Source organism: Haemaphysalis longicornis, unplaced genomic scaffold (genome assembly GCF_048455015.1).
Source record: "Haemaphysalis longicornis isolate Haplotype H1 unplaced genomic scaffold, Haemaphysalis longicornis Haplotype H1 scaffold_7, whole genome shotgun sequence".
NCBI classification, from domain to species: domain Eukaryota; kingdom Metazoa; phylum Arthropoda; class Arachnida; order Ixodida; family Ixodidae; genus Haemaphysalis; species Haemaphysalis longicornis.
Genome location: NW_027526422.1, coordinates 60,632,666 through 60,644,889, shown reverse-complemented (window position 1 = coordinate 60,644,889; position 12,224 = coordinate 60,632,666). Strand labels below are relative to the sequence as shown.

At 46.5% G+C, this 12,224-nt stretch overlaps 3 protein-coding genes across 3 annotated transcripts in view; 1 reads left to right on the top strand and 2 right to left on the bottom strand.

The window, feature by feature from the left end:
- Positions 1-5,509, bottom strand: part of Med15 (mediator complex subunit 15) — a 154,848-nt gene extending 149,339 nt beyond the window's left edge. The window contains exons 1-2 of the mRNA XM_077677520.1: positions 5,395-5,509; positions 4,806-4,893 (exon numbers count right to left, since the gene is read on the bottom strand). Of these exons, the coding sequence (XP_077533646.1) occupies positions 4,806-4,893; positions 5,395-5,465 (159 nt within the window). The 5' untranslated portion in view covers positions 5,466-5,509. The remainder of the gene's footprint in view (positions 1-4,805; positions 4,894-5,394) is intronic.
- A 439-nt stretch (positions 5,510-5,948) lies between these two features.
- Positions 5,949-7,603, bottom strand: Meftu1 (mitochondrial translation elongation factor Tu 1). Its single transcript, XM_077677517.1, has one exon. It carries the CDS (start codon positions 7,462-7,464, stop codon positions 6,055-6,057), a length of 1,410 nt encoding a protein of 469 aa, XP_077533643.1. The 5' UTR covers positions 7,465-7,603; the 3' UTR covers positions 5,949-6,054.
- A 185-nt stretch (positions 7,604-7,788) lies between these two features.
- LOC144145787 (mitochondrial import inner membrane translocase subunit Tim22) lies at positions 7,789-11,405 on the top strand. Its single transcript, XM_077677518.1, has 4 exons — positions 7,789-8,041; positions 8,884-9,077; positions 10,195-10,267; positions 11,245-11,405. The coding sequence occupies exons 1-4, from the start codon at positions 7,825-7,827 to the stop codon at positions 11,319-11,321; spliced, it is 561 nt and encodes a 186-aa protein (XP_077533644.1). The 5' UTR covers positions 7,789-7,824; the 3' UTR covers positions 11,322-11,405.
- Positions 11,406-12,224: the final 819 nt, after the last annotated feature.

The following is a 12,224-nucleotide window of genomic DNA, read 5'->3' as shown; positions in this document are numbered from 1 at the left end:
TTACCGCACAGCCATTGCAACAGTTGCGTGCGCATAAACACAGTTCATGCTTGCCTCCACATCAGCACCAACCCTAAAGCTTGCATCATATTTTGCTCTTAATCGCATTGCAATGTTAATTCAAACGTTGCGGTGATATCCTACTTTTCCAAGTGCGGCAAGGCAGGCATTTGGGCATTTGACGCTAACCTTACACGACGACTGCATTTCACAATCACACTTGCATGACACCCAGTTCTACAGAGGCACTTCCAGAGGCAGTGTCACAGTGAGCCTCAGCGGCATGAAAAGTGCAGCACCCCAGCCCACGGTAGCTTTAAGGCAGACGTTATAGGCACCAATAGCTGACAGTTCCTGCTTTGCTAGAGTGATTGGTGGCAGCCCACTGAGCTATGAAGCAAAAGTTTTGTTATACAGTCAGACCTGAATGTAACGAACCCCTATGTAACGAATTCTGGGATTTAATGAAGTTTTTCAATTCCATATTGGCATCCCCCATTGAAGCCAACGTGTTTGCGACCTCTATGTGTTGAAGGCGTTGAGACGGTTAACCTTGATGAAACGGAATCACTACGCTAATGGGTCATCGTCTTTTGCACATTTTTCGAAAAAATTGGCTGCAGAAATGCACTTATTTAGCAGATTTCACCCGCACCGCACACTACCACGCATTTCCACGTGCAAGTGCAGTGTCGCTTAAGTGCTGTGCCTTCCTGTCTGCATGTAGTCACACGTCTCTACTGCTAAATATAATAATAATATATATGTTTATTGCAATATACAAGGTACATTTGTGGGCCTGCCGAAGCCACAGAAGTTGGCGGCACCGAGGCCAATCGCTTCGCCGGTACGGACACAAAATAGAGAAGAAGAGAAGAAAAAAAATAATATTAAAAAATGTGGCGAGTGATGAGCAAATAGTTAATAGAAAAGTTCAAACAGACATTTCTTAATTAATTTTCGGCTACTGAGGGAGAAAACATTGTCTGGTAACTAATTCATTGTATGCGGGACATAAAAAGCGCGAATACGTTCTCCATACCTAGTTCGTGTCCTAGGCAAAACGAAACGATTGCGTTGACGAAGGTCCCTCACAGGGATGTACAGAACACAGTACTCTTTCGTCCAAACATATTTCAGAACTACTGTTTGTGTATACAGAACTAAGAATTTTGGCATCTGAGACCATGAGAAAATACAGACATTGCCATCAATATTTGTACCATACAACATCGATTTCAATACCAGTTTCAATAAACTGTCAACTTTGTTGCGCCAAAAGGCCGAGCAAAAATAAAAGCAACAAATACCATAGCGTAGTACGCTGTAACTAAGAGCGTGCGCGATCTGTTTACGGAGTGAAACCGGACATATTGAGCGCATTGAAAATAACAAACAGGGAATTTTACGAAGATGGGAACAAATTTAGACCAACTGGCTGTTCCATAACATGTCAGAATTGAAAAATATTCCCAAGTACTTCACAGTCGAGACATAATGAACCGGAGAACAACTGCAATTATTACAAGACGATTTGTGTAGGAAGATTGGTATTTCTTGTGGTATGGGTTTGTGGGTGATGAGTTCTGCTTCCTGAAAACGAAAAGATTTGTCTTTTCAAGACAAACTCGCAATTCTAAATTCCATCTCCACCGTCTCCGCCCGGTACAGTACCCCAGCTAGCACGCTCTCACCAATTTTGAGTACGGAAAAAAGTTTGCGAAATGGTGCAAGTTACATTTGTGAATATTGGGGCAAGCGACCTTGCTTATTTGCAGGGCCATGAAGTGACTAAGGTCGTGTGAAAGCAGCAGGCGAAAATCACGCCGTTTTTCACTGTGAAATGAATCTGTCAAGGGTGAGTTCACCGTCAGTGATGCCTTGCATATCGGTTTTATTTCTGCTTCATTCACGCGAGATCTAACTCAAAACCTGCATGTAACGAAAAATTGCTAATTTTTGTCAACTTCATTATATCCAAGTTTAACTGCATTGCACCCGGTAATGAACAAATGCGAGAGCAAATTGCAGCTCCTTTGAGAAATTTTGGCAAAATAAACAGTGAAGGCTTAGGCAAACCTTTTAAAGCAGCAAAAAAACACAAAATACTACGTAGCACTAGTGATTTGTATTCTAATTATAACGGGGGGAAAAAATCCAGCTGCAGAATTACAGCAGCCCATTGCAGTGATTTGATGGCTGCCTTCTGGCAGCCTACCCAAATGCTACACTGTGCTACCTGTGCACTACGCTGTGCTGCACTGCATTGCATGTGTGCCACACAGTGCCACCTGCGTGCTACACTGTGTCACTTGTGCACTACACTGTGCTACATGTGTGGTACACTGTCACCTGCGCACTACACTGTGCTACTCTGCTGCCTGTGTGCTACACTGTGCTACACTGCGCCACCTGTGCGCTACACAGTGCTGCATGTGTGCAGCACTGTGTCACCTGCCCACTACACTGTGCTACACTCTGCACTGTGCTACACTTTGCACTGTGCTACACTCAGCACGTACCTGAATGAACTGACGAGGCAGGAAGGAGGTGCACTGTTTCGTTTTTAGCGAAAGCATACATGTACCCCATGAGGGGAAAAACGCAGCACTGTGAGTAGCCAATTGAACCAACAGCCTGCGCGCAATCATCAAAATAAAAAAATGAAGGAAGCTCACACTAACGCACAAGACTTGAAGGTAGCGAAGCTGTACATAACCTCGACGACCATCATGACGGGTTGGGTCAACAATTGCCGCCAATTTGCTTCATCTTCGCTGCCGCAACGACCTTTACTACATCAGTGTTGGTCTAGGTGTGAGCTTTCATTTTTCTTGGAAGTGATTGGATCATTGGACGTCACCTTGAAAGGGTGTATACTATGATGTGTCTTGCTCATTCTGAGCAAGTGTTGCCCCAATTATGACAAATACTGAAGGTTCTTTTTTTTTAGGGGGAAGGGGGGGGCAACCTTGGCAAGTATGCTTGGCTTGACAAACGTGCACCTGGGACGCTGGGCGGTCGTCGCGAGGCACGCACACACGAGCGCATATGCTGGGCAATTTTTTGGTACTTCTAACAGAGGACACAAAAAAACACAATCTGCTAAAGAGCTTCGCCCTTAAAAAACATTGCCGGCATGGATGGGAATCGAACCCAGGCAAGTGACATAACCCCTACTCCACCCCAACGGCAAATTAAACACAGCTTCGAGGTACCTTAGATATGAACGAAAAGGTGCCAAGGGGAAATATAAAACACAAAATGAGCACGAGCCCTTGTGGCTCCATAGCACACCAGGAGAAGCCATAATACTTTCGCATCCAAAGCCTGCAAGGTGATTTCGGTACCCCTCGGGGTACCACGGCAGAGGAACTTGTCTGCCCAGTGCGCACTTCTGGCTGTTGCTCTGGCAATCCTGTCCAAAGCATATGCCGCCATAACCCAACTGCCGCTGTGCTTCAAGCTGTTCGGCCCTTCTCGCGCTGCCTTCAACGGCCCATGCACAGTGTACCACAGACGAGCACATGCTCCGCACTGACAGAAAACTGTTCCCCATTATCTATTCATCGCTGTTGCTGCGGAAGAAACAAGACTGTAGAAGCAAGCGCTCAGGCAGTATGCTCCCCCCCCAGAGCCAACTAAGCCGACACTGTTGTACTAAGGCTCACAAAAGCTGGCCAGTGCCCTGAAGGCACAGGTGGCATCCTTAGTGGGAGTAGATGGAGTACACAAAAGGTAGCCAAACTCATTTTCCCGTCACGTCACAGCACTGGTAGGAATGACAGCATGCTTTTGCATGGAGGTGATATTTACTATCAGAACTTTAATGCCTTCGTAAAGCCTTCGCTTTACGAGCAGGCCTAAGCATGCTTCTGAAAGGCTACCGCACAGATTTTCTCGACCAACCCTTTCACCACCGTCAGTGTTGTTACCCGCTATGCCTTGGAGGCACAGGAAATGCTTTGTTTGTATCAGCCCACTCAATAATGTGTCATTGTGACTGAACGCAACCAGAAAGGATATTGGGAGGGCAACCCTCCCTCGCTTGCATGCAGCCAGAGTTCGGCAGAATCAAACGCATTAATGCTATTATGGCATCTTGTTGCATTTTTACGGATTCTGGAAAAAGAAAAATGGCTACTGTTAGGGTCACTTTGATGTTTTACTGTTCTAATGCTCAATATTCTGTTTGCCGAAATTCTTGCTTCAGTTGGGTGACGGTCTCCGTATGCAGTGTGCTCGCCGCCCGTTCAGCACATACATTGCTTAAAACAGACTTGTGTCAACTGCACGGCTTCTCTGCAAGGACTTGAGACATATACGCCCCTATTGCGCTGTCTTCTTGCTCGAATAGTCACGTAACATGCCGCATCCCCTCGATTCCAAATACACTTTTTTTTTGTTCACGTATGTGTTATGTCTGAAGATGGGAAGAATGCATAAATTAGAGGCTTAAAATGCCGTCCTTCAACTTTACCGCTACTTTTAAACATCAGTTTTTATGAAGAACTACCGTACTAAAAAAAAAAAAAATCACTCCCCGAGATTTGAATCATTTTTGGCTCCTTTAACCGCACACTACAATTAGGCCAATTAGGCACCCATGCAGCATTTAGCTCCTAAAAGTGCGTAAGCGGGTTAGGGCAAGGTATAAAATGACGGTTTTCCTTGGTGCAAATGACAGCTGAAAACGTACTCGCACGTTTTCGATGCGTTGGGGTGAGAAAGCCCAATCGACGATAGCGTGAGAAAGCATTAAACTAATGGACGGGCCCACATTGAGAATAAATAAAACAACTCACCTTCGACCGGGCCTTTTGAAATACGTGGTTTTCCATCTCGGTGGCGCTCCGAAAAGTCGGATTCGCCGCTTGTCTGATGGCTTCTTCACTGAAATGTAGACAGTACTACCTCTTGTCAAGCACGTCAACATCGAAAAGGCAGTATCGCAATATCTCACGATTGCCACACAGAGAAAAGTGGCCAGGTGCTTTCGCTCGATTCCAGACTCTGCTACCGCGTAGTCAAACGCCGATCGACGGAGCGCTGACTTGTAAATATATCACCGAGGGGTATTCACCTTTCAACGGGAACGATTACCAGTACGCGTTCAGAGCTCCCTAAACAATCGAGTTTTCGAAGAACTAAAGAGTCGGTACCCATGCTTTCATTCATTGTCACTATGGGTATTGCATAACCAGTGACAAGTGCACATAATCGAGGCGTTTTCCTTGTTTACAAGAGAAAAAAAAAAGTACCGACGCAGTGATACGCCGCCCCCAATGCCGCTCAAATAGGCGGCAAGTACGGCTTGACCGGTGGCAATCGTCGCGCAATAAAATGCACGAATGAAACAGGCGCCCTCACAAGTTTGCGGGAGTGTTCACTTACATTTTCCCCCTGACATTTTGCCGAAACGGTTGGGTACGCCAGCTTTGGTCGCCTTGCGCGTTGTCCGCCATTGCAAAACTCCGTGTCTTGAGAACCAGTGGCGCCCTCACAAGTAGAAACCTTGGTTATGATATGGTTAGAATGTTTTTGCAGAAAAATTATATTTTACGTCACCGCGTTAGGAGGCGTTGGTTACGCTTCTGGCAGGCTGAGAATCTGCGGGGTTGAGGGCGGTAAATGCAAAAAAAAATGGCATCAGTAAATTGATGATAAGGCGTAAACAAACCCCCTCATTTGTATTCTGTAGCGCAGAGGTCAAACATTCCCGTTACAAATGGGCAAAATTTAATCGACTCGATGCACTATACATTGTCAGCATATTTCCAAAAATTATAATGTAGTACGCACCCGGGTTCTTAGAGCACATGTTCACTGCCTAATTTCCGCTGAAATAGCGGCAAACTGTGTCACAGACGCTCGATCGAAACGTTTAATCTAAGCATTTCTCGCATGTCTATCAAATTTCTCTTTGCACGTGAACACAGACAGAAAAATAACGATGACTTGTTTATTGGTACAACTCAACAAAAGGCAATAATGAATGACAAAAATCTACAAAGTCCTTGTTGAAGCCTCACGGGCAAAGCTTGGGATGGAATTTTACGACTTCTGTTCCGCCTTCCTCTTGGCTTCTTTCTCCCTCTGCTTCTGCGACTTGCCCAAGTCCTGCCGCTCCTCCTCGTTCAGGTTGGGCAGGATTTTCGTGACCACCCCGGTGCCCGCAGTGACGTGCCCTTCTCGGAGGGTGAAGCGCTGCCCCTGTTCCAACGCCATGGGCTTGTAGAGCCTGATCTCCAGCTTGGCGTCTTCTCCAGGCATGACCATGTCGCGGCCTTCGAACATCACCCTGGACGCGCAGTCGAAGGTCCTGGAGTACACCATCGGCTGGTAGTACTTCAGGATAGGCTTGTCCTTGCCTCCTTCCTCCTTTTTCAACACGTACACCTGCGCCTCGAAGCGGTCGTGCTGCTTCACGGTTCCCGGCTTCGCCACCACCATGCCCCTCCTCAAGTCATCCCTCTTGAGGCCCCGCACCAACGCTCCCAACTGGTCGCCGGCCTGCGCCTCCTCGAGAATCTTGTGGTACGTTTCGATTCCCGTGATGGTCGACTTGAAGAGCTTGTTGTGACCGATAATCTCGCACTCCATGCCCTTCTTCATAGTGCCGCGTTCCATACGGCCCGTGACTACGGTGCCGCGTCCGGGGATTGAGTGAACAGACTCGATGGGAAGCAGGAACGGCTTGTCCAAGTCCCGCACGGGCGTCGGTATGGCGGTATCGACTGTCTCCAGAAGCTTGAGTACCGCGTTCTTGCCCAATTCCGACTCCTTGCCCTCGAGAGCGTAGAGGGCAGATCCCGTAACCACGGGCACGTCGTCCCCTTTGAAGCCGAACTCCGTAAGCAGCTCGCGAAGCTCCATCTCGACCAACTCGAGCATTTCTTTATCGGCTGCGTCTGCTTTGTTTAGGAAAACCACAATGTGTTCAATACCGATTTGCTTGGCCAGGAGGAGATGCTCCCTTGTCTGCGGCATGGCGCCGTCGGTGGCAGCCACCACAAGTATAGCTCCGTCCATCTGGGATGTCCCCGTGATCATGTTCTTGATGTAGTCGGCGTGGCCGGGGCAGTCGGTGTGGCTGTAATGCCGGTTGCTCGTTGAATACTCGACGTGCGCAACGTTGATGGTAATGCCGCGGGCTTGCTCTTCGGGTGCATTGTCGATCTCTTCGTACTTCTTAGCGGCCGCGAGCTTCTCGTCAGCGAGCACTTTGGTAATGGCTGCGGTCAGCGTAGTCTTGCCGTGGTCGACGTGACCGATGGTTCCGATGTTGCAGTGAGGCTTCTCCCTCTGGTACACTTTCTTGGCAGCCGCAGGGGATGGTGTGGCCAAGAAGCGGTGTGCGATCCACAGTCGAGGCGCGCCGGTCACGGAGCACTGCTTGCCGACCAGCGTCTTCAAGGGTACGTGGGTGGTGCCGACTAGCCGCTGAAGAATTGAGCTCGCCATATTTCTTGTACCCTGGCGTCGTTAGAACTCCTTACCGGTGTAATCAAACGCCACTTCGACACGAAACGGGGCAAAAATCGTATCTCCGTTTCACCTCCAACTTCAACCACGCTGCTCCGCCATAGCAAACGTGAGGTTCAAATCCGGAAGCGGAAGTGTACGACAAAACCAAAACCAAACACTAGCAAAAAATTTTGTCGTAAATAAACTGTTACTTTATATTTTGAATAAAAATTGTGTTGTTAAAGTTTAGAAATGCCAGATGCTGATTTATTCTAAATTGTTTGAACCAAAACTACTTTTTTGTTCACATGTGGTTATTTTCGGAAATGCTGTTGGCAACGCAGTGCGCGTTTAAAAATGGACGCCAGCAAAAACGTGCATTCGCCAGATAATGTGCGCGAAATTAATTTCTCAGAGCTTATGGGTTTGCTTATAGGACCCAATAAGCGTGTTAGAGAAAACGTCATATTTCCTCCTGGGCTGTTTCCGCACAAGATCAAAACGAAAGATGAACTGCGCGTGGAAGCCGCCTTCGAGAGCTGCGTTTTCAAGACCGGCATCAGCTGTGTTCTCGGTCAGCAGTCCCTTCGACATCAGCTTGTTCAGACGACCGGTCGCTTATGGTGCAGTTGTGTGCGGATTAAAAAATCTAGTCCTTACAGGATTTTAATATGTGATCTGTACATGTTTCTGTTATTGTTAACGCATGTATGCGTAGCGTGTTCACCTGTTGCACCATGCAGTGTGGAACAGCGTAACCTTGAATGCCTGACCTGCAAAAAATCGCGCGAAATCTGTGGTGAAATTCGCTTCAAACAGTGAGAAGATTGCGTGTTTTACACTCTTCGTTCCGTTTCTACGTTACTAAGTTTTTTCTGGAGTGTTAAACAATTATTCCAACATACACTCAAATAGATCTACTGACAGAAAAATATTGCCTACCGCTGAAGCGACGAAAATGTACTCAGACGTGGACCGAATAATGCCCTAATCAGCGTCCTTAGCATTGCCGTAAATAATAGCGGTGGCATGTTTTTGTTTGTTTGTTTGTTTCAACAATCGGCCGATTAGCGAACTACGGTTGGAGTGAACCTTTTGCCAAAATGAAATGTGACTATATGAAGTCTCAGCACTACCTGAAGCAGTAATTCTTACGCTCGATGGAGGTTTGTTTACACAACGAAAGATTTTAGAGCGATAGGGCAGGTGTAAAAGTTATCAAAATCGTTGCTAAATTTCCGCAACTCTATTTTAGATTTTTTTTTAATTTTCTTCGAGTTGATGAAGTCAAATGAGTAAAATAAGTGCATGAAAATGGCGGCTTTGTACTTAAAAAGGTTGCGTCTGTTTGTTATTTTTCTGAATTTGTTTGCTTTTCCGATAAATGTCGATGGTGTTGTAACGCACTGGTCGCAGGTGGTGCCTTTGGAGCCGCACTTGGACTTTTCTCTGCAAGTGTGGACCCGAATGTGACCGGTGGTGGTGTTGACCCTGCGAAGATGACCGTGCGGCAGGTGTTTGCAGACATGAAGTCCAAGTCTGTGTCGTACGCAAAAAACTTTGCAATCGTGGGGGCCATGTTTGCTGCCATCGAATGCACCATTGAATCGGTAAGACTGATAACTGATCGCTCTGACAGTTTTGCTGTAGTGATCTTACAGGGTTGTCTGGATAAATTGGGAAAAAATCACCAATCAAACGACAACATCCAAAATAGGAAGGAAGGACATCAACGTATTTGCACAAAACTTCTTACAGAGTTCAACAAAGCAACCTTCTGAAATGAAGCTATTAATTTAATCTCTGTTAGCTGGAGTAACCGTGCCAAGCCTAGGCCTTACACTGCTGCAGGAATGATTTATGTCCTTTCCAATCAGGTTCATCATCAGCATTTGCATTACGGATGCTCTCGGCATTTTAAATGCAGAGCATTTCTTTAACTCACGATGTCACCCGGCGTTGGCGTGCCTCAGCGTCCGCAACAGCCGTTCCCCCACTCTTCCTCTCCCGCATCACGCTACCCTCCTCGCTCTCAACAACAGGTCCGCACCCCTCTCCCTACACTGTATAAAAAATAATACTTACCGGCGCCTGGTTTCAATCCCACGACCCTGCGGGCGGAACGCAAGGTACATGGTGCTCTACCCACTGCGCCACAAAGCCGACACAGAATGGAAGGCTACGAACGCGCCTTATATCCTTGACTCATTCAAACTACGTCAAGAAGCTGCTGATACAACGCATTCACTACCTGTGGGCGGAACGTGAGGTACATGGTGCTCTTCCCACTGCGCCACAAAACCGACACAGAATGAAAGGCTACGGATGCGCCTTATATCCTTCACTCACCCAAACTACGTCAAGAAGCTGCTGATACAACGCATCCACTACCACCAACTCCCCAAACACTAAACGTTAACGCAATACACCCACCCCCTATGCGACGCATTTACTCGAGTCCCCCTCGCGGGGAGATGGGCCCTTTTTTTGTTTCATGTTGAAGCGGTGATTGTGTCTTCCTCACTTCAAATGCAAAAGCTGAGTTCTGCTGGAACACATACTTATTTTTGGCAGCCACTTTGTCTGTCCAGGGCTTTACTTGTATCCTAAAACACATTGACATGGCTGTCAGAGGTCACCTTCATTGTTCACCACCGCCAGAGTGATCCCTGAGGTGGGAAACTTGGTGTGCATGCTCTACCTAAACCATCACTTTTACTTTTTCAGCACCGTGCAAAAACAGACTGGAAGAATGGCACCATGGCTGGCGCGCTTACTGGAGGGCTCATAGGTTTCCGAGGTATGTAGAGAGGGTTGTAGAGCTGGCTGTAACACTAATAGTGCAAGACGTAAGGTGCTGGCTAAATGCACTTTTCATTGATTGAGCTTTGTTCTGTATACTAGACTAAATTAACTAACATTGGAATTAGAGTGACTATACAACATATTGCCCATCCATACCACACACGACTGGCTTCACAATCTGCTTCAAGAGTGCTTTGTATCACGAAGGGGTGGGGGCTTAAGTGTTGACCTAAATTTTCACTTGACCTAAGCGTTGGCCGAGGGTCCAAATTCAATAGTTGTTAACTTTCATCCAACTGGAGTTAGTTTTGCTCTTGCACACTGTTTCGCTTCGCCTGTATTGCCGCTGCAACCTTCGTACGCACTTGCGTTCCTTCTAACAGCTTTGAATTGTACAAATGCTGCCTAAGAGGGGAGAATTGCAGTTCAGTAGAATTTCATTAAGCCATGCCTGGTGGGGAGTCCAATTTTTTCATCAAGCCGCAGTTTAGCGGGAACAGGTGGTTCAACATTTGTATTCTTTAACCATAAAGCATAGCCTAAACCACACTGCATGCAATTCTAATTTAACGAGTTAAGCTGATTTAAATATAAATTTCACTTTAAATTTATTTTAATCACATCGTTTCTGGTTACTTGCATCAAGGTTGCGCACCGAGAAAGAAACCTTTTGCCATGGTGGCCTCAAAAAGTCCCCAATTTTTGATCGAGTCAGGGCTTCACTCTATTTTGATCATCATTCTGTTTGTCCTACTCAGTGCTTTTCACATAACTGATGTAGTTAAAGTGGTATTAAATCACACCAGTGTGGCAGGAGCAAAGGGGTATTTGGTAAACGCCTTCTTTGACAGCTAGCATGTTGGGAAAAACTAACAGATCCGTGATATAGTCAGGCCATAATAAAACTTTTTGCATAACTGTACATGTACCCCATAATTATAAAATAATAATAATAGTCCTTTTTTTTCACAGCTGGATTGAAGCCAGGCCTCTTCGGAGCAGCGGGGTTTGCAGCATTTTCAACACTTATCGACTACTACCTGCGGTGACCTCTGGTCAATCTATTGTGTACATACTTTAACAATTACTATAGGCACATATATATATATTAAACCATTCAAATGACAAGGAAGTATTTGTCTCGAGATTTATTCTGGCTGTTTGCAGCCATGATGCTAGCCTAGTAGCTAAGCTTATCGACATCACACACCAGTGCCCTCGCACCTCGCTATGTAATTTGTCCATGTATATTACAATTAGCTTACAACCAAACATCAATTGTGATTGTTACCATGTACAAAAAATTAAAGCCTATCCACTCAATATGAAAGCAGTCGGAAGTGCAGTTTAGGGATTCACCATAATGGGCTGTAGCGCCGTTATCCGCTCACTGCTACCCCCCAGTGCAATTCAAATTTACCGCCTTTGCAGTGCTCGCGTGCCCACTGCCTGCACCAGTGGGAGTTCTGTTCCTTTCTTGCTTGCTTTTCATCTTGCACGTGACAGCGTTGCACTGCCCCTTTTTTTTCTTACTATCGTAAAAACCAACCCAACAAGCGTTCATAACTAAATGAACGCGGGCACTGCTGCCTCAAATATACCAGCAGTTCTCTTGCGCTAAACAATGGGGAGACGTATGATAAGCACCAGCGGCTCACGAGTTTCAAACGCTTATGACTATATTGCTTGTATTCACTGGCGAGGCGCGCATGCAGGCAACCGTTTGAGTGCGCTGTCACTCGTTACGTCGGGCTCCGCGAGATGGCGGTACTTGTCCGTGCTAAGCACAACTGTGTTCCACGCTTACACCGTGGTCCCACGTTAACAAACTCTACCTCACCGAACCCAGAGTATTGCCTCGAGTCCAATGTGAGTGCGATTAATAACATATCTGTTGACACCACCGTTGAGAATCGGGTTGAAATGGAGAAGACGACACACGACAGCGTTTT